Here is a 21,348-nt window from a genome sequence, read left to right on the forward strand (position 1 = left end):
CACTTTCTATCCCTCCGTAGTACACTAGTAATCTAGTATTCATTGTTTTTAAATTATTCGTTGGTTCTAAATATAAATCTTATTTCTCTTGGGCATATATTTCTTGGGGGAATTATAGTATGGGATTTTTGTTTAAAATTGAACATGAAGGTGACGAGAATATTATTATAGAGAATAATTTTAAGCATGGTTTGTTGATTGAAAACGAAAAACAAAAGGTTAGTGGATGATAATCCCCACCCAAATAAGTGCGTAACAAAATCATGTATTTGCTATTGCTAATGTTTAAACTTTAATTATGTTTAATACTATATGTTTGTTTCCCCTTGCAAAACATGAAAGTAAATGAATCAATAATAGGGTCAGTCACAGCAATAACATACTGAAGTACTCCGTATTACTCATAAAATTCTCGGCAGCTTATGCAAAGATGGGCTACTGGGAAGGGCAACATCATTGTGTGGGCAATAGTTGTAAAGATCAGCAAGCTGAATTTTCGAAAGGAGGTAAGCCCCACTCAGCAGGATTGAAATCCATTAGCGATTTCAGAACTTGATCAGCAACAGAGTGATAGGAGCTGTCCAACCTTGGATCAGGAACCATGACCACAGACCTACATGCCAGTCAAAAGGTTGTTTTAAACATGTGAAGTTATACACGTATCGAAAATAAAATCTCTTGGAACCGGATGACATGTCCAAATAACAAGAATTCAAGTGCAACAAGAACGATTTAGTATAACACATTCGGTTCACAGGTTCTTAATTTTCCCTCTGACAATGCCAATAAAACTAAGAATTACAAAAACGACCAGGTTTCACTGTCATTTCAGGTCATATGAACAGGATACAAAAGATTTAACACATTATGAAATTCATTACTCATGATTAATTCAAAACACAAGCACCTGTCATCACTCTAGGAATTAGCATGGAGAAACAACACAGACTAACTTATTTTTTAATTGTGCATCTCAATTTTCTACAACACATTCAATGATCTCTAGCTACTACTTTGAACATATTAGGCATATGATTTAGAGGTAGAAGCACTTACATTCCAGCATTTTTAGCAGCTTGAACTCCTGATGGTGCATCTTCAAATACAAGGCACTTTTTTGGATCAATAGGCCCACCCTGCTCATAAGTCATAGCATGGTATCTTTTAATATGGTGCAAAGTTTTAGAATTAAAATTTAAACTTCTGACTTCAGATGCCAAATTGTGATTTGTTGTCTAATTTTTAATTTTAGAAAATGGACATGTAAGTACTAAAAAGGTTCAAATATAAATTTACCTCAAATCTTCTGGCAGCTGCCAAAAATACATCAGGAGATGGCTTTCCTTGTTTAACTTCTGGATCATCTCCATTAACAATATGATGCATTAAAGCAAATAGTTCTCTATGTCTTTGAGTTTTTAGCTCATAATGCCGTTTGTGGGAGCTACAATTACAGCATTGTTCAAAACATCAACGATCAGGAATTACTATAATCATCATAAGATTTGCATAATTCAATGTATAAAACTACTCCTGTGTTACTCAGCTTGTGAAAAGAAAGTTTCTTGACATAGACATCCCTAGTTTTTCCTAGGATTTCTTCTATTTTTGATGGATCACTTATGTAGACTCAAGTATGACACAGGTACTACTGCCTACAGTAATGAATATGACAAAATAGGTGAAAGAACCGAGTAACATAATAACTACATGCAACAAGTTCGTTATTTAGTTGACCAAAAAAAAAAAAAAAAAAAAAAAAAAAAAAAAAAAAAGAGGTAAGAATACAGATATGCAAAACTTGTAGTTATAGACAATGCAGCTCAAATTAAAAATATACTATCCTACGTAATAAATGATTTTCCCAAATAACATATATATAATCTCACTAGACTCGACAGATATGCAAGAATAGTTTCCACCCCTAAGCGCAAAGACATAAAACAATAGGGTAGAGAGAAGTTTACCCAGTAGCTACGCAGATTGGCACTTGTTGTGCATGCAAATGTTTGATCAATCTTTCGGCCCCTGTATCAGAAAAATGACATCAATAGGTAAGGTTGTGAAAATGTGAAGATGATAAGAGACAGGAGAAGTAAGAGATGAAACAGAAATAGAGGCAGAATCAGGAGAAGAACATCAGGATGATTCAATTCAATGAGTTGTTAAGTTCACCAAAGAAAGAAATTAGTTTTAGTATTTGATTTAGGTGGAAGGAAAATATAATTTTTTTTCAAGGGATGTAAAGTATAATAATATGGGAAATGGGCAGAGCTCCAAAAATCTCAGTATCTGAGAAGAAAATGCCAATCAAAAGTTTGAAGTAAAGGGAAATTCATTTACCTTTGTGTTGAGTAAAATACTTGAGCTATGCAATAGTTACTAAGTAAAATATTTATATATAATTTCCTTGGTTAATACTCTTCTGCCTAGTGTCTAACTAAGCCAGAGGTGAGACGAGTCCCTTGGCATTCTATGGAGCTTGGAGGGAATTTCTAGCTATATAAACTACACATACAGTTTCTCATATAAATTGAATTTTACAGTGAACATATGACAAGTAAACTTTGCAAAGATAGAAAATTTTAAAAGAGGACACAAGAGAACGGTCGATGTAGGAAAGACAAGAAAACCCAAGCAAGTTAAAGCTCATATACGAAGTATATATGAAGCATACCTGGCATTAGCTCGCTCGATGGAAACATGCTCTGTAACATTGACTCCCTTTCTACAAGGAAGTCCTCAGCTGAAAGAGAGTCGCTTATTCCAGTCGCTTCAACAAAGACCCTAGCAGCTTCTATTGCTTTCATCCCCATCATTCTTGCCTTTAGAGACCAATCAAAGGTCTTATTGTACCTAACTAGTATTTGTTCTTGAACTTCTGTATAGAATATCTCAGTATCTGCAACAATAAGACGTCGAAGCAAATTAAGTTATCCTCCCTAGCATCATATTAAACTTTTTAAGTGCAGCAATAGCATGACATCAAGCTCAAGAACAACAAGTTTTCCAAAAAAAAATAAAAAATAAAAAAAAATAAAAAGGATATGATGGTTACCAGAACGAACACAATGACCTGATAAATTAAGAACTTCCTCAATACAACATTGCTCTAAAAATGCATCATATCTAAGAGAGGACTATTGATCCAACTTTCTTTAGAGTATGAGCTATGAGCATGAGCGCCATCACTGACAAGGCTTGCATTAATTTTTATTTTAAATTCAAGAACCCTAAAATTTCCTCTACTTCCATGTAAAAATTATACATCACCCACGACATAACAAGGAAAGTATGTTACTCAGGCACTTCATTTTACTTCAAGTACCCGTATTGGGTCCTTAACAATTGGAAATGAGTATGACACTTTCACCTTTCATCTATAACCAAAATCATGAAAACTATCACAAAAAAGTCAGATACTTAGACACGTACCCAAGTCCGAGCACCAGGTAACAAACTCCATCATTGTTTCTAACTCATAAACCCCAGAAAAAATCTTATTTAAACAATGCGATCAACACAAATAAACAACTAAATTATCAACCCAAATCGAAAAATACAATAAAAATAAAGACAAATTAAAATGCAGTGTTGATTATCACCTAATAAAAGACCATCCATATCGAATATGACATGGGTGACTGTCGGCTTCGACAGAGCAGAAGCGGCAGTGTCCACGGCGGAATTGGCCATTGCTGGGGTTGCGCAACTGCTTCGTCGGAGTGATTGATTGCACAACGAACTCGACAATGTGGAGAAAAGAGGAGGTTTTTGTGGGTAAACTTGAATCGGATTCCTAATTTCTTGTTTTCTTTTGGGGAGGGAATTAGATGCAAACTTATAGTGGTGGGAAAAAGGATCAACTTTTGTAAATCTTATTGTTCTGTTTTGGTGGTACATTACATGAGCCATTGAGTTGTACGTTTAGTAATTTTCACTAGATATTTTTTGTAAAATAAAATGATCGCGTTGGTTATTTAGGTGTTGTTTGGTTGGTAGATAATTTCCTTGGAAATGGAATTTCGTATTAAAATAATGGTGTGGTTGGTTGGAGAGAAATAAGCTAAATATGGAAAATAGTAATTTTAAGGGAAATACAAATTCCCACAACCCAAGGGAAATTACTCACCAACTCCCCCCTAGGTGAGTTGAATTTCCTAGAAAATGCCTATAGTGTCAACCAAACAATTTAGTTTAATTCCTAGGAAAATTATAAGGGAAAAAATTTCCCATGAAATATAAATTCACATGGGAAGTTAATTCCCATGTGAACCAAACGAGCACTTAGTAATTTTGACTAAAATCAATATTTAAAAATCAATATTTAGGTCCCGTTCACTTCACCTTATTTTTGCTGAATTGAAATTAATTTTACTAAAGTTAAATTATTTTTGCTGAACTGAAATTAATTTTACTAAATTGAAATTATTATTACTAAACTGAAATTAATTTTGCTGAATTGAAATTATTTTACTGATCCTCTATTATATTTCTTCTTTAGAGTTACTGATTTTTGCTGAACTGAAATTATTTTTATTGAGTGAAATTAATTTTACTTAACTGAACTTATTTTTGCTGAACTGAAATTATTTTTACTGAACTGAAATTATTTTTACTGAACTGAAATTATTTTTTTAAGGTGAGCTGAATAGGCCCTTATAAGGTTATAATGAGAAACATGATAATCAATAAGATAGGTGAAGACATTATTTTTGATATTGACATGACATATAACACATGTACGTAAATGCCCCGAGCCTATCCTAATTTTCTCCCTTTATCAAAATAACAAATATGGAGTAAACAAATTCGATAACATCTTGCCAAACATGAGCCTTAGAGAAGTGAGGATCAAAGAGTGGAGGGATCGTGAACCCTTCCATCTCCCCACGTGTGATGGGGCCACAAAGGTTCGATCCTCACCCCCACTCCTCTTGTTATACAAGGGGCACCCCGTAACAACAACAAAAAAAAAAAAAAAAAAAAAAAAAAATCTTTACAGAAGTTAAACTACTCTCTCAATAAGTCAATAGTCAATACGGAGTAACTGTGTGAGAGGCTTTACTGTAAACACTTAAAACCCTAATTCCCATTTCTTGCTTTCGCAATTCAAAATCCATTGAAATTTCTGCAGAAATTACAAAATTGAATCGAAATAACTTTGCAAAATGTCGCTCAGAGGAGTTTGGCAGCTTCAGAAACTGATCGTTAGCTACTGCGATTGGGGAGGCAGCAGCAGGGGTATCAGGTTTAATTTTCTCTAAATTTCTTTTCACTGTTTCCCTATTTTTTTCTTTTCGTTTATGTTTTTCAATAAATGTAGAAATCATGATTCTTTTTTCAGTATTGCATTTGCACCCTTTTGCTAATTCTGATTGATTTGTGTTATTGATGATGCATTTGCTCAAATTTGGTATTGTTATTCTGTTTGATCTTTTTCCCAGCTTATTTTATTTACCAGTTTTTGATATGTTAACTGCGTAATTTGCTTCAATAGTCGCAAAGTTGAGTTCTTTATTGATTTTGTTGAGATGAATTTCTATGGTAATCGAAATTAAGAATTTCAATTTTTTGTGAACCTGGAAAGGAAGTATATGGTTTTCTAGCTTAAAAAAGTTGGGGGAACTTTTGTTGATATTATATTCGGTTTGAGGAGTTGTGTTATGAGGACTCGGGTTAAGGATCTGATGGGGTTGTTGATTTGAGGGTTTTGCAAGGCTTATTCCATGGAGTTTATTTGGCAATGCCTATATATCATGCTGTATACATGTGTCCTGGGATTCAATTTGAGGTGCTATGTCACCGGGACTCGGTTAAAGGATTTGGCAGGATTGTACCAGGCTCTTTCTATGGAGGATCACTAGAAGTGTGTAAGTATTGTATTGTTTACAGATGTCCTAGGGTTCAACATGGGTACTTTGTTTTGGTATGAAGTGGGCTGGGTAGATCATATCTTGCCTGTGTGGTTGTTGATCATTATGATCCCGAAATAAAGGAATCATATATTTTCAGCTCCGGTGTAGGAATGCCTTGGATTGTTGCAATGGCAGTCCATGTGATAACAGTTTTCTTTGGGTAGATGTCAACTTATTTAGGTTATTGTTTTGTGATGAATGCTAGCTAGTTTTCTTTTGAGTAGTTCAACTTTGGTAAAGAAACGAATTGTGGATAAATGAGTGATGTTGTTCATCAATGGAATTTGGGGAACAATTTGATCGAGCAAAAGTGCTTCTCTGGAACATTGAGATCGCAATAAATGTCTCAGCTCTTGGACTGTGCATATTAGTGTACTTATCGAGTCTGATTTCTACTGCTATTGTCCCTTCAGTTTGTTTCTTCCTAGTGGTGGAATGATTTGCACTTGTTCTTATTTTCCAGTTGGCATCTATACTGATTTCCTAAGAATTATTCATTTGGAGACATCATTGTGAGATTAGGTTGGAATGAGTTAGGAAGGATATGAAGTATATGAATTTGCATGAGGATGAAGCATTGGATCGTAAGGGATGGAGGAGGAAGATTTATGTCGATGACTACAAGAAATAATCAAATTTGGTTCATATAGCCGACCCAATTATGGGATTAAGGCTTTGATTGATTGATTGATTGTGAGTTAACGGTTACATGTTGGACAAAAGTGATTTCCGGAACAGGGTTAAAAATATGTTGCCTTGGTATTGTATTTTATGGCTTTTTCTCTACTCTAGCTCGATCGTGTTACCCTATGTATAGCGCCATCATTTGTTCCCTCTTGATGGCTTATTGCAACCTCATTTTGATACTATATTCAAGTTACACTTTGATGATGTTAGAATTTGAGGGGAAAAGTTTGCAAAACAAGTAGTGAGGAAGTATAAAATGGTAAATCTACTGTTATATAATGTCCAATGGTGCAATACTTAATATTTCCTCCCGTACACCTGCATTGAGCAGCCTGGCGTGTAAATGTTGGACACAAACAGCAGCTGACATGCATCTGGACAAAAATATATTAAACTTTTAAATGTAGTTATTTGCGCATTTGTGGGACACTTGATATGTTTAATCATGCTTACTCTCTTTTTTTTTTTTTGCATATGAAAGCGAGGACCTTTTGCTTGTATCTCAATTTCACAAATGTTTTACTGAAAATTATGTTGATAAGTGGTTGCATCTCCTAGCTCTGGCAGCCATGCATATGAAAGTTTCTCTGATAAGTTTGCATTTATATAGGTATATGCGACAGTGTGACATTCAATAGACTAGGCATTTGATTTACAACTGAATTGTTTTAACTAACCCTGGGTTGCAGCTGGGACTTGAAATGAAAACAGCAATCTGTATGATATCTTATTATCTCTCTCCTCGCACCCAACATTGTTGTTGGAAATAAAATTACTTTTAGTATATATCACTCTAGAGGAGTGCATTAAGGCTTTGATTAATTGATTGACTTTGGAGGAGTGCATTCAGAAAAATGATCTTATTAAGTTTAAGGCTCTGGATAATAAATATTGAAACTAGTGTGGGATACATCTGTTTTTTTTTTTTTTAATTAAGACTCTATGTGCCAACTAAAATAATTCACTTAGAACTTATGAAAAGATGTTTTGTTGTATGGCAGGGCATTCATGGAAACAAATTTGCCATCAATTAAGGAGAGCAATCCACGGATAGAGGTTGTTACAGAACTCATTCGTGGACAGCATCCACATCTGAAGGCTTTATATCGTGAGTGCCTTCCCTCCATGTTTATTTGCCTCTTTAGCATTATGATGAAAACTAGGGTTCAAGAATGATACATATTTTTGGTGTCAGTCTTTAATTATTCACATTTCATCCTATGAATTATGTAAGAGTTGCTGATTATGCTTTGATCATCATGCTACTGTCTTTCTTTGTTTCCTCTTCTTTTTATAAAGAGGAGAAATACATTATCCCCTGAAAGTACTGAATAGTGTGTGGATGATAGATTTCTTGGCAGCCGCTTTAATAATGCTAGTTGAGGCATTTCAAGCTCGAACTCACTGGAACTCTGTGGAGTTACGTTTTTTTGACCACTCTGCGCATGCTTATCTTTGCCACCCTTCCTGAAAAGCTGAAAGTAGTGAGTGATGCAATTGATGGTGGGATATGTTGAATGTTTAGAAATATAGAGACATAATTGGGATTATGTAGGATTTGGATCTACTTGCTTCCTTTCTATCATCTCACTTCCAGTTCTAGATCATCTGCTAAAGTTTGTACATGCATTTAAATGCATGATTTTGTTTCTAATTTTTGGGTAAAATGTTTTTCAAGGCACATGTGCCCCTCCCCTCTTTTTCCCCTAAACAAAAGAGAGATTGTGGTAATGTTTGCAGCTTTTAAGCTCTATTCATTCTGTCTTATTTATATAGGAAACAAGAATGAACGAGTTGTTTGTGTGAAGAATATGACTCCAGAAGACGTACTGCTACATGCAAATAGGTTGAGGAATGCCTTGGGAAGGAAGGTGATAAAGTTGAAGACAAGACATGTCACAAAGCACCCTAGTGTACAAGGCACCTGGACAACTGCTCTGAAATTATGAAGCAACAAAAAACCTTCGTGGTTAGTTATCCTGCTGGCAATAAGATGGCAATCATATGAAACTTATAGTGTCTTTTTACCCCCTTGTTAGTTTCTTGTTGAAGGTAGCTCAAAATTTGGTTAATGATGCTGGACCTTAGCTGTTTGCAAACTAGGATTGAGAATTTTACCTTGGGTTTTTTAATGACCACATTACTCTAGCTTCTCGCCTCCTTTTGTTACCTTGGTTTTTTAATGACCACACTGTATTGCTTAGCAGGTAGCATATGCAAGTACTCATCTTGCTACCTTGGTTTATAATGATCACATTGTATTACATAGCCTGCTCATTGGTTTGCTTACAAAAGCCAGATGAACAAAATAACGATTGTGTAGGCTATTCTTATTTCCTAGACGAGTTTAACATCAAGTGTTTATTTGCTACTAGCTTTCATTGGCTGTCATTAACTAATTGCATTCTCTTTCTTTCTCCCCTTCACTTTTTCTCACTATATATATACAACCTTTGTGCTGAACCCTTGTTTGCAACATAATGAACTAAATGGAGGGGATATGTATTATCCTATCTTGCAAAATTTGGCAGTCACATACAAAAGATACGCATCGCAATTTTAGTCATCCACTAAAGTAGAAATTCGAAGCCTGAAAATGCTTTCAAGTGGCGGCAGCCAAGGCAACAATTTGTTATATGTTACAACTTCCGAGTGTACTAAAAATTGTACCAAGGAGTTAGAAATCTAACGATTTCAGCGAGGTGTTTTCAAAGATGGGCAACGGAGGCACACTGAGCCACTGAGGTGCAAAAGGGACACTGGAACATACCAAAAGGCACACAGTGAGGCCCACGACTAGGCTCTAGGATCCTTATTGCCTAGCGTTATTTACAATGTACAGGACTCAAATATGAAATGCTTGAGCCAAAAGGAGTTGGAGTATTGGGTGGAATTGGCGCCACCGCTAGCTGAAGCTATAGCCTTACACAACGGTTATACTAAAATCAACGGCAATAAATGCTTTTGGCAATGCCTCAGCAGCAGCAAGCACAACGTAACCATGATCACCAAAACACAAATACAATCATGCAAAAAATAAATAAATAAATAACTAACCGAGGAAACAAAACAAGAACAAAATTCGTAATCTTTAGTGCAGCAAGGACTCGGGTGGAAGAGGATTGTTACTCAAAATCACAAGTTTCTTTTTCTTTTGTTGGAACAAAATCATATGGGGTAATTATACACTTATATTTGGCTATTTGCTTATTTGACAATGCTATTAAGCCTCACATTCATGGTAAAATTTCTCCAAGGTCAAAATGATCATGTAATACAGTAGCAGAGATCTGAGTGAGATATTTCGCCTAGTCTTAAAAATACATTTGTATGACAAAAGAGCCAGAAACTTAAGATGTGTTAACTAATTAACACTCAAAATTATGCTGCTACTGGTAATATATAATCCAGAGCCTGCATTTTAGCTCCATCCGGAACTTGGATGTCTCTTGATGCAAAATCTCCAGAAGATGCACTCTCAGCTGCTTTCATTTCCCGCTTTAGTCATACATTAACTGAGCGCTTGAACAAGGTTCAAGGATTACTGCCAGAAGATGCGCCCTCAGCTGCTTTCTTTTCCCGCTGTTTTTCCCGTTTTTTCTTGTTTTTCAATGCATTTTTGCTCATTTCCCTGCATAATCATGATAATTACATTAGATGAAATTGCCAAGTTGCCAAAGAGGGAAAAAGAAATAGTCAAAGAGTCAATCTACTGTGCAAAAGATATTATTTCAGCACACTTACTGGGTATCCAATCCTCCAAAAAGCTGCCACATCAAAAACAGAAACAAGTGTTACAAACTGGGCTATCGAATTCATATGAGATGATTTACAATTACTTCAAAGCACTTCAAATTAGAATTCTACAACATTCCCATATATGTGCATACTAATTAAAACAACAAGCGCATGTCGTGCAAAATATTGCAATCTGCCAGTCTTGCCTTCCATGTTATAGATGAGGTGATACTGATTATATATTGAACATCAGAAGCCACATGCATATCTTTCATCTCAAATATCAGTATCATCTTTGCAGCAAAGTAAAGAAAATTTTGTGATCGATCAGCTAAAATAGAATGGCCACCGCTCTAAAATTTATTCAAAATGACATCACCCACAGAAACAGCATATAATTTGAAAGGAATTGGATATCAATAGATCGCCAATTTGAAAACAAAGGATATTTTGTTCAATGAACCACACAGCATCATCATTCAAATAACCAAAAAGATGATGTGGAAACACCCAGCTCCATGTCAAAAATAGGAGATGAAGATGAGCCAATGAGGTCCCTAGAAGTCTAGAAAATATGAAGCAAGTATCAATCAAAACACCCACATTTAGAATTTCAAAGCAAGCATGGAGTATATCATTCTGCTCAATGCCAAGCCAACTTTGGATGTTATCCTTAGATTTCTGGCATTGAAATCTCAAAATATATTTTAGATTCTCTAGAATTAGCTTTAACAACCATTAGGTTAAATCTGTCAAAAAAAATTAAAAGATGATTAATTGGTCATATCAGTGTTCGGTAGAATGCCAAGGTAGCTAGAATTTACCTCTGCCTTAACAGAAGCCGCCTTCCTAGCACTAGGAGGTAGATACGCGGCAGATTTCTGTGGAGGGTTTACTGGGTTGGATTTTGTAGCATTCTGGGAAGGTTTTGACCCTTGTCCTACACAGAGAAATTTCTATCATTCACGCGACAGCATATCAAGTAGATTAATGTATCGAATAAGCAGCAGGCATGAGATCAAGAAACCTTGTGCTTTGGTTTCTTCAATCTTCAGTGAACCAATAGACTTCACAAGTTCAGAAATATCACCAAACCTATCTGCTGATTCTGGTTTCCAATCAGCCTGAATGATAGAAGATACAATGAATATTAAACAGGGGAACACAAAACAATACACGAGAAGAGCAAATATTAGTCACACTAACCTGGAATAGTTTGTCGAACATCTTCTTGAAATACAATGAGCCATTGTGGTGGAAAATCTTTATCCTACATTATACCAAACCATGTATGATCAATTACTTGATTTACTTCCTCTCAAAAACAAGAGTAAAGATTTGCTAAACAATTAAAAGTAAATCTGATCAATCAATTCAAATTACTGTTCTATTGCAATAGCTATAGTTGACTCTTTGGAGTCAAATTTACACAAGTTTAGGTTTTAGTTCTAGACAGTTGTATTTTGCTGAGAAAGTCCCCCTACCAAATGATAACATGATTGGTTTGCTTGTTGTTTTACTTGTTTCACAAAGATAATGAATTAGTGAATTTGACAAGCAGGGATCCAAGATAATTTATTACTCACTCCATACCCTTTGGTTTTTCTCATTTTCCACTATAGGCTGTCCAAGATTGCCCCACACTAAAAAAAAAATGAGAGATCACCACTTCACTCTCCCATTTTGTCTCTTTTCAACTCCACCCTTGAAAAAAATGCAACCTAATTCCAAATGGGGCAAACAAAGGTGGGCAGAGGGAGTAAAAGCATAAATCTCTATTTTCAGAGGAAAAATATATTTACTAGCACTGATAAAATTGCATACTGTAGACTCCAATTAGTTTACTATGAAATAGTAGCAGAAAGGAAGGGTCATGCACCTATCACATTAGATGTTACATTCAAAAGCATTTTGAGAGAAAGGGAAAGGAAGCATTCGAACAAGGGACATAATAGCAAGAACATATTGTCATCAGCCAAGAAAATCAATCAAATGCTCATGTAATAACATAATTCATCTTGGTGCAATTACCCAAAACCGAGAGAAGACAAGTTACAAAAAAATTAGACAATTTACAGAAAATCCAAAAACAATTGTGGCCAATATGCAAGCCTCAGACCTTCTGGAACAGGCAACAGAAGCAGAAGTGCCAACAAACTTAGTCAACCTAGATGAGAACGACAGCACATGCATAACACAAGATAATTAAACCCTTGCCTATATCGTTCGTGATAACGGAATAAAAAATAGCAGCTGTGCTCAGGTCAAATCATGATATTTCCTACTAAACTTAAAGGTGACTTGCTACTTTTTGGTAGCCAAAGAGCATCCCTTAAGATCACAATCAGAAGTCCACTAAGAATATTTCTATTCCGTTACAAGAATAAAATCAGCATACCCATTATCAATCTGACGTCGCGGTGCTGTTGAAGCAGTCATAAAAAAACAACCATTAGGTGACCATTCACTAACTACAGACCACTCAGCTTTAGTTGTTCCAAGCTGCTTTTTCTCAGTGCAATCCCAGAAAGCCTGAAACACTTTCAAGGTCCATCAAAAAATTTTGCAGATGTGTAAGCAGAACATCATAAAGCCAGATCTGTTATCCTTGACTTGAGCATTAACCTGGAATCAACTGAAGATCATTTGTGCTTATCTACAACCATACAATCTCCTGGACCTATATACTACATACTCCAGTCAAAATTGCAGGAAATAACTACGGAGGCCCTTAAAAACAAGCCTGTTTTAGGAACAGTAAAGGAATTTAGTCCTTCTAGCAATTTATATCAGTTCAAACTCTAAGAAGAATCACGTAATAACTTTAGGCATCAAATGCAATTATGCAGAAAATGAAGATCCTTATAATCTTAGTCTATAGCCAGTAGTCACCTAACTCCACAAACGCTATCATCACAGGCTGATGCCAATGACCATATGGCATGACTATCAAACAGCTTTTTTTACTAGGAAGAATAACTTGTACACAAATCACTGGCAAGTTACAGCTACTTTTATAAGAATTACCGTTTATATACACAAAACTAACTGTAATCCAGAATAGTTACCAATCTTGCATCCATTACAAAAATATTTTTTAAAGTATAAAATAAATAAAAGGAGTTTATAAAAAAAAAAAAAAAAAAAAAAAAAAAAAAGGTACAACTGGTTGGCTTGTATATGGTTTTGGTAAAATCATATGTTTTTTAGGTGTGCATCTTAATTCTTAAGGTACTCCTGCACATTTAATGACATGGAAGATTACAGACCCTTATAAGGAAAAAAAAGTATGACACTCCATTTGATTTTTACCAAGAAAAAGGATGTGAAACATGATCATAACTAACAGAAGAAATCTTGCGAAAGTATAAGTACTGGCCACAGAGGGGGAAAAAAAAGTATTTTAACAAAGCAAGCATTAAAGATAGGCATTTGAGAGGCAAGAACAAGCATTTTCCAAATGACAGCTACAACAACAAGAACAACATCAACCACCCATTCCTGTACCAATATTTCAGATATATGCAGCATTACCACTAACAAGCAGTGACATAAATTTACCAAAGCTGACAGCCAATTTAACTACAAAAGCACAAAATGCATACCATATCACCAGGTAAATTTCCGAAACCAGCCAAGCACAAAACTGAATGAGAGGATTTAAGGGAAAAAAAAAAGGGAAGAAGTGGGGGGTTGTTCATTAAGAACAGGAAAAAAAATGCGGTGTATCAGCTCTACGAAGGATACATCTTCCCTTGGGATTCCATTTGATGGTGTTGTACGGACCCGAGCCAAGTTCAAGAAGTGGATTGCACTTCTTGTCGAATACTGTAGCTTTAGCGGGCATAACTAGAGTTAGGTTAAGGAAAAGCAATATATTAAAAGGATTCCTAAGAGAAGTAAAAACAATAATCTCATTTAAGAGTAAGAGAAGGAACAGCCAAGCCTTTAGATAACCAGTGTCCGAGCCATCTTTTCATGGACAATATGTGAGTAAATCATTCTTAGCTCCCAATGAAAGGATACATCCATAGACAACAGCAAACTCTGTACCAGTGTAGGACCACTGAACATCATGAATGGGTCCCTCCTTACCTGTTTATGTACTGAACTGATTAATTTTTTAAGCAAAGTTGAATCATATTTGAAACCATAAACACCAAGGTCACATACGAAGAGGTACAAGTCCTTCATGAGCTCCATCAGTTGTCAAGTAACTTAATTTTGATTCTCCATAGTAACTCTGGTTGGTTTTATCAACATCTGCCTGAGCCACAGCTAGAAGACCAGTAGAGCCATAATTCCAATGTAATTGCACAGTTGAACAACGAAAGAAGCTGCGTCGTGCAAGAGGCTGGCTAGAGGGGTCACTTCCACACGCAAATATCTGGACACTTGCAGGAACTCCCTAAAAAGGACATCAAAGATAGGAGAAGAAACTCATTTAAACAAGACAATCTTGCAGGGGTAAAAAATTCTCAACTTATTAAAATCATGGGCCTTCTTCAATCGCCTTTGCACATTTAAAACTTTGCCTTTGTTCATAGGGCTAAGTATCAAAGCGATGTTACTAACATTAAAGGCCCCTTTCTACAATTCCATTGATTCTGTGCAGCAATCTAACAAAGACATCTTCTCAGTTCAAAGATAGTGACCAGTAAGCAACAAAAAAGCTACATGATAGTTTGCTTCAAGCAGAAGTTTGATCGATATCTATCTGGGACCAAGCGTGAAGCAGCCAATAGGCTATAGGTCAGAAATAAAGAAATATTATATGTAATATATCAAGCACACTGACATCCTGAAATTTCACACAGAAAAGGATCCGACTTGGCCATGTATCTTCACGTTTAGATTAGGTAAGTTCCCAGTTCAAATATAGACCAACCTTGGATTCAGGAACAAATGTAGCAACGTGTGAACCAGGCATCTTGGAAAGTTGAACTGCTGCTACTCCTGGAACTCTGAGGCGAGACACAAATCCTTTTGATAAATCAGCTGAATCAAAAAACTGTATTTCATTTGTGACGAGCCGGCATGCAACAGCCTCATCGGAGCTGAATCGAATTGAAGGCCTGGACAGTACACAAACATTTTATTGAGAGAACATATGTTTCACCTACAGAACTTAGAAAAGGAATTTCAACATAACTATGTAATAGACTAGATAATCTGATTTTTGTAAATTGATTAAATAAGAAGAAATAATAAAAGAAGCTTGAATCTTGATTGACAATGGCGCAAAGGGGTTACAATTTACAAATGATAGGTTTAATAGCTTTAGGCTATTAATCTCAAAATAGCTTGAGGCTATAACTCTCTAACAATGGCTTTAAGCCATAACTCTCTAACAATGGCTTTAAGCCATAACTCTCTAAGGTTTCCCCAATACAAATTTTCTGCCCTACTACCTATTTATACTACTTAGCTAAGCAAGTACAACTTTAATTGCTGCATTTACTAATTCTTGTCTTCATCCCTAAAAGCCAACATGGTAGCTAATAAGCTAACATAACAACTACTGCAGCTTTAAGGTAGTGCTTCCCCTTGTGGTGGTGTGTTAGCCTACCCCTTTTTTTCTGCTTCCTGCTGCAAGTGTGAAGAACAGGTGGTGTGTTGGCCTGATTCGTTACAAACTATCACTTTAACCATCATATACAGGCTAGAATAAATCAGTATACTTAAATTTTGTGACTCGGATACACACAGCCCTTTTTTCTTCTGACTAGAAAGGACAAAATTCTAAGACATACTTCCTAGTGTAATAAGCAGAATCACAAGACCCATTAGACTGGTTCCACAATACACGTTAGAAATGCAGGAAGTAAAAGACAAAAAGCTATTAATGGGGAGGGAATAAGAAAAACAGAGACCATTCCAACATGATAAATCAAGCCAAAATAAAAATGAAAAAAAATTAAAAAAGGAATAACCATTTCGGCTACCTATGCATTTGTAAAAGTAAACAGCCAACAGACTTCTAGCTTCCAGTAGAACATGTGAAAGGAAAGGGAACAATAATTTTGAACACAAGAATAACAAATAAATTCAAACAATCAAGAGAACAGAACTTGCTAATATAAATTGAAGTAATTCCAAGTCTAACATAAATACCAGCTTGTTTTACTCATATTCTTTTGAGAAAAGTTATGCACACAAGAACCATTCTCTACACTCCATGATGTCACATTTTTCTCCTGAGGTGACGCCTGTTTCTGAAATGTCTGAAGGTAAGTCCCACGAGGTGATATGTTTGCAGCAGCAAAATTTGGAACTTGAATGGATCTGATCTCTTTGTAGGTCTTGCAATCAAAAATACTTATAACACCATCGGGTTTAATCACCATTAATCTAGAGCCATCCTCAGAAAATGTTGCACTGCTGCAAGGAACTTTAGGTATCTTGATTTTTGGTTGACCATTGTCGAATGGCGGACCAGTCCAAATAGAAAATCCTTCTAGGTCTCGAACTAAAAGGAAGAATAACAGCAAATTTCAATGCCTAAGCCCCTTTTAAATTCAGCACTTAACACATCTGTAAGCATAAACAACGAGATACACACCTAATAGTTCCACAGACGGTGATGCAACAGCAGCTGCCATTTCAGTTTAATTAACAAAGTTCCAAACTATTAACCAAAATCGCCCCTGCAAATATATAGCCATGTTATATAAAATGCGCTATTACGTAAACTCTATTGTCTGAAACCTATCTAATCCAGCAATTATGAACATCTAACCACACAAGCAGAAAGCTAATTCATAGATTATTCTTTGTATTCCACTCCTAATGAACTCACAAGAAAATGACTAATCTAGCTGTTCATTTACAAAACTCGATAACAACGATACATGATCCAGCTAAAGTATAGTAATCTGCGCAAACAAGTCTTCATATATATAAATCAAGCTAGGACAAAATTTAAGCACATAACTTGGACATCAAATTACAATAATTTCCAAAAAATGCCTATAAATTCAACATTTTGCAGGAATTGAATTTGACAACTACATTAAAACAGCCAACAACAAGGGAGCACAGCAACATTTGTTAGGAGAGCTGTCACCCCCTATCGGAGCTTGACTCGCAATTATTCAGATTAGTCGGAGTCTAGTAGGCTCTAGATTACGTCCTTTACGGGACAAAATACCCTCAACACAAACTACTACATTACAACAAGAAGTCGAAATTCACAAACAGTTAACAAATTAAACAAAGTGATCATCAAACATTAAAAGCTCCAATCAAAGAATAAATTAAACCAACAACACATTAAACATACATACAAGTTTCAATAGCTAATTCTATCTTAAAACAATAAAGTTCAGATCTTTTTTAGCAACAAAAATTGAAGAAATCAAATACAAAAATAAATACCCAAAGAATAATCACGAAATCAAATGATATTCAGCTGATTAATGGTATGAAATGCAGAGAAAAAGAGACCTGTGAGTCGCCGGAGCCGAGAGAGGGAGGAGGGGAATATAGCTGGGTTTGTTGGTTTTGGGTCGTTTGAATGTAAATTGGATTTTCAAAGTTGGACTATTTTTAGAGCCCATTTTTCTAATTTGGACCTTCAAGAGCTAAAGCCCTGATATTTAAGAACATCAAATAGTTTTTGGGTCGGGGCGATACTTTTCTGAAGATTATGTTGCAAGTAAAAGAAAATGGAGTAGTACAATGAATTAACAACGGGTAATATGAGTAGATAATTTCAAATCAATATGTTTAGATAAAATAAAATATAATAAGTTCTGATAAAATAATAAGTTTTGAAAATTCAAATAAATTAAGTCCAAACGGCAAAATGAATTAAAATATAATACTTTCAGATAAGCTTAAATAATATAATTTTTTTGTAAAAGAAAAAAACATAAATTAAAATAACACGGTATCAGAAAAAAAAAAAAAAAAAAAAAAAAAAAAAAAAAAAAAATTAAATGAACCAAACAGAGATTAAGTGCAGTGGGCTTGTCATATTCCTGAACTAAGTAGTACCCGTGCGATGCCCGGAATGTTAACTTAGTACATCTATATCAAAAAAAGTTAAATGTTAACCTATTCAGATTAGTTGTTATTAGAATATATGCAAAAAAAAAAAAAAAAAAAAAAAAAAAAAAAAAAAAACCCTACTTGAATATACTATCGACGGAATATTGTAGTTTTGGTTGGTATAATATAGTACTAATATTTATAGCATTATATTTGAAGCCAAACAACAATAAATATCTGGAAAATTGGCTTAAAATAATACAACATCGATATTTTATTATTATTATTATTATTATTATTATTATTATTATTATTATTATTATTATTATTATTATTATTATTATTATTATTATTATTATTAATTTTCTGTTTTCTTTTCAAAGTACATATTATGTTACAATTTCCTTTATACTACAATCCAAATTAATAATACCCCACCTCATTGTTAGGGTTTTTTTTATTGTCAATATGTATTTAAATATTTTTTTTTAAATATACTTGTAGTAATTTTTACTACCACTCAATAGTAAATAGGGTATTTAAATGCATTATTGTTTTGATATAATTAGTTTCAAAAATTGTACAAGTGTAAAAAATCCAAAAAATTCCCCACGTTATTTTGGTTGGTGAATATGGGGAATTTTTGGAATTTCGAAACTAATTATATCAACATAATAATGCATTTAAATACCCTATATACTATTGTGTGATAGTAGAAATTACTATAGGTTTTTGAAAAAAAAATATTTAAACACATATTGACAACTCAAAAAATAACAATAATAGAAAAAATAATAATAATAATAATAATAATAATAAATAAAAAAAAGCCTAACAAAGAGGTGGGGCATTATTAATTTGGATTATAAAGGAAATTGTTAGCCTAATATGTATTTTGAAAAGAAAACATAAAATTAATAAAAAAAATAAATAAAATAATAATAAATATAGACTGAATATTCCTCGAAATACTTTTCCAGTGACCGGTGTACTATTTTGCACATTTAATACAAAAAGTGGTACCGCTAATAGCAAATAGTTGAGTTCGTATTATTTTGCACACACCGTTGATAGTTGGTATTATTTTAAGCCAATTTTCCTGAATATCTCTTAACCAAAAAAAAACAGGTAGGTGATAAAGGTAAAGAAAAAAATAAATAAATTTTTTTTTTAAAACCAAGATAGAGCCATATTATTATTTATTAAGCAATGTCCAATTCCGCCAAAGTTATAATACTTTGGGGGAATGGAGAAAATTGTACAATATATATGTCTTAACCAAAAAAATAAGTATGTGATAAAGGTTAAAAATAAAAAAAACATAAAAAAATAAATAAATAAAAACAAGAAAATGGGCGGGATTGTAAGGTCTTTTGGAGGGAAAAAAAGAATCGGTTTAGTATAGTATTATAGATGGTAAATTGGTAAGTGTGTGTAACAAGTGTTTTGGACATGTGAATAAGAGAGGGTAACATTTTGAAATAAATAATAATCAATAATCAAAATATATATACTCGCATTTTTTTATTAGCGAATTAGGCATCAATTGATTAACTATTACTAAAACAAAACGTTGCTGACATTATACACCCCCCTCCCTATCCTATGTGTCACTTCCTCATCAAAAAAATTCCCGCCTTTTTGATGTATGATGTCAACAATGACTTTTTTATTTTTTATTTTTTTTGTTAAAAAAAAAAAACAAAAAAAACTACACTTTATATTGTATAATAACATATTAACATGTATAAGATAATAATGCATTTTACTACTGTCGTTGGCCTATAAATACAGAAAATATAAAAGTGCATAAGATCACCCAATATCTATTAAATATTTCTAAAACAAAACGTTGTTGACATCATACACTCCCCTCCCTATCTTATGTGTCGCTTTCTCATTAAAAAAAAATTCCCGCCTTTTTTATGTATGATGTCATCAATGACTTTTTTATTTTTTATTTAAAAAAAAAACAAAAAAAAACTACACTTTATATTGTATAATAACATATTAACATGTATAAGATGATAATGCATTCTAGTACTGTTGTTGGCCTATAAATACAGAAGATATAAAAGTGCATAAGATCACCTATATTTATTACCAAAAAAAAAAAAAAAAAAAAGATCACCTACATCTATATTCATCCAAAAAATAAGCTATAAACTATGAATACGAAAAGTATCAAAATGAAAAGTGACTGACTTTTGGCCAAAGTGTAAAAAAAAAAAAAAAAAAAAAAAAAAAAAGCATTAATTATCCAAAATTCCCTCCTATTTAGATATGATGATAGTTGTATATATAAAAAAGCAATAATTATCCAAAGTGATTGACGTTTTGTTTTAATATATGTATATGCATTGCATGTTTTTTTTTCAACATTACCTTTGTTCACCGTGTCTTATGTAGTTGAAGGAATGAGAATATTTGTCTTCCACACTTCAGTTTGCAATTAGGCTTTACTCATATTGATATCAATTATTATGATGTTTCGTTAGTAACTTTTCTCATCTTGCAGGATATATGAAAATGTTTGCACAACAATATGACTTCATAGACCATATGACTATATATACTCACCTCTTTTATGGTAAAAACCATATAAACAAAAATGTTCAACATGTTATAAGAAAGTATGAGTACTTTTTATTTTCTTTGATTTCTTTAAATTACTCATTTGATTATATTTGATTATGGAATAAATAAATTAAGAGAAAGAAAAGAACCGTAAACTTTTGTAATCCCGCTAAATGAAAAACATATGATCATGATTAAAAGTTTATAAATTACTTATTTTATATAATATAAATTAGGAAAAATTACTTACCATCATCGTGCAATGCACGGGTACTAATCTAGTTAAATAATAAAATCAGTTTTGAACAATAATTTTAAAGGAGAAATACAATTGTATGTGAGTAAAAAACAATTGTACTGTACTTCTTTTGTTTCAAAATAGTTGAACTTTATTTTATCAAGTTTTTTATTGTATAAATCAATCATACAAGTAAAT

The 21,348-nt window shown here is 33.7% G+C and overlaps 3 protein-coding genes across 4 annotated transcripts; 1 reads left to right on the forward strand and 2 right to left on the reverse strand.

Annotated features, from left to right (window-relative positions):
- Positions 1 to 268: 268 nt before the first annotated feature.
- On the reverse strand, positions 269 to 3,971 carry LOC110718275 ((DL)-glycerol-3-phosphatase 2-like). The gene is made up of 6 exons (XM_021897113.1): positions 3,606 to 3,971; positions 2,678 to 2,902; positions 1,968 to 2,028; positions 1,297 to 1,444; positions 1,057 to 1,136; positions 269 to 613 (listed from the first exon to the last, which is right to left on the reverse strand). The coding sequence occupies exons 1-6, from the start codon at positions 3,913 to 3,915 to the stop codon at positions 481 to 483; spliced, it is 957 nt and encodes a 318-aa protein (XP_021752805.1). The 5' UTR covers positions 3,916 to 3,971; the 3' UTR covers positions 269 to 480.
- Positions 3,972 to 4,850: 879 nt separating this feature from the next.
- On the forward strand, positions 4,851 to 9,031 carry LOC110717733 (54S ribosomal protein L51, mitochondrial-like). Its single transcript, XM_021896494.1, has 3 exons — positions 4,851 to 5,251; positions 7,607 to 7,713; positions 8,382 to 9,031. The coding sequence occupies exons 1-3, from the start codon at positions 5,172 to 5,174 to the stop codon at positions 8,552 to 8,554; spliced, it is 360 nt and encodes a 119-aa protein (XP_021752186.1). The 5' UTR covers positions 4,851 to 5,171; the 3' UTR covers positions 8,555 to 9,031.
- A 776-nt stretch (positions 9,032 to 9,807) lies between these two features.
- Positions 9,808 to 17,904, reverse strand: LOC110717422 (eukaryotic translation initiation factor 2A-like). Of its 2 annotated transcripts, none has more exons than XM_021896116.1 (14): positions 17,790 to 17,904; positions 16,906 to 16,990; positions 16,458 to 16,812; positions 15,232 to 15,418; positions 14,517 to 14,751; positions 14,370 to 14,438; positions 14,091 to 14,192; positions 13,949 to 13,989; positions 12,742 to 12,875; positions 11,550 to 11,613; positions 11,371 to 11,467; positions 11,168 to 11,283; positions 10,350 to 10,372; positions 9,808 to 10,236 (listed from the first exon to the last, which is right to left on the reverse strand). In XM_021896116.1, the coding sequence occupies exons 2-14, from the start codon at positions 16,943 to 16,945 to the stop codon at positions 10,140 to 10,142; spliced, it is 1,560 nt and encodes a 519-aa protein (XP_021751808.1). In that variant the 5' UTR covers positions 16,946 to 16,990; positions 17,790 to 17,904; the 3' UTR covers positions 9,808 to 10,139. The 2 variants fall into 2 exon arrangements, with proteins under 2 accessions (XP_021751808.1, XP_021751809.1); XM_021896117.1 differs by having other exon boundaries at positions 17,721 to 17,827.
- Between the last annotated feature and the right edge of the window lie 3,444 nt (positions 17,905 to 21,348).

The sequence above is a fragment of the Chenopodium quinoa genome, unplaced genomic scaffold (assembly GCF_001683475.1).
Source record: "Chenopodium quinoa cultivar QQ74 unplaced genomic scaffold, ASM168347v1, whole genome shotgun sequence".
Classification (NCBI taxonomy): Eukaryota; Viridiplantae; Streptophyta; class Magnoliopsida; order Caryophyllales; family Amaranthaceae; genus Chenopodium; species Chenopodium quinoa.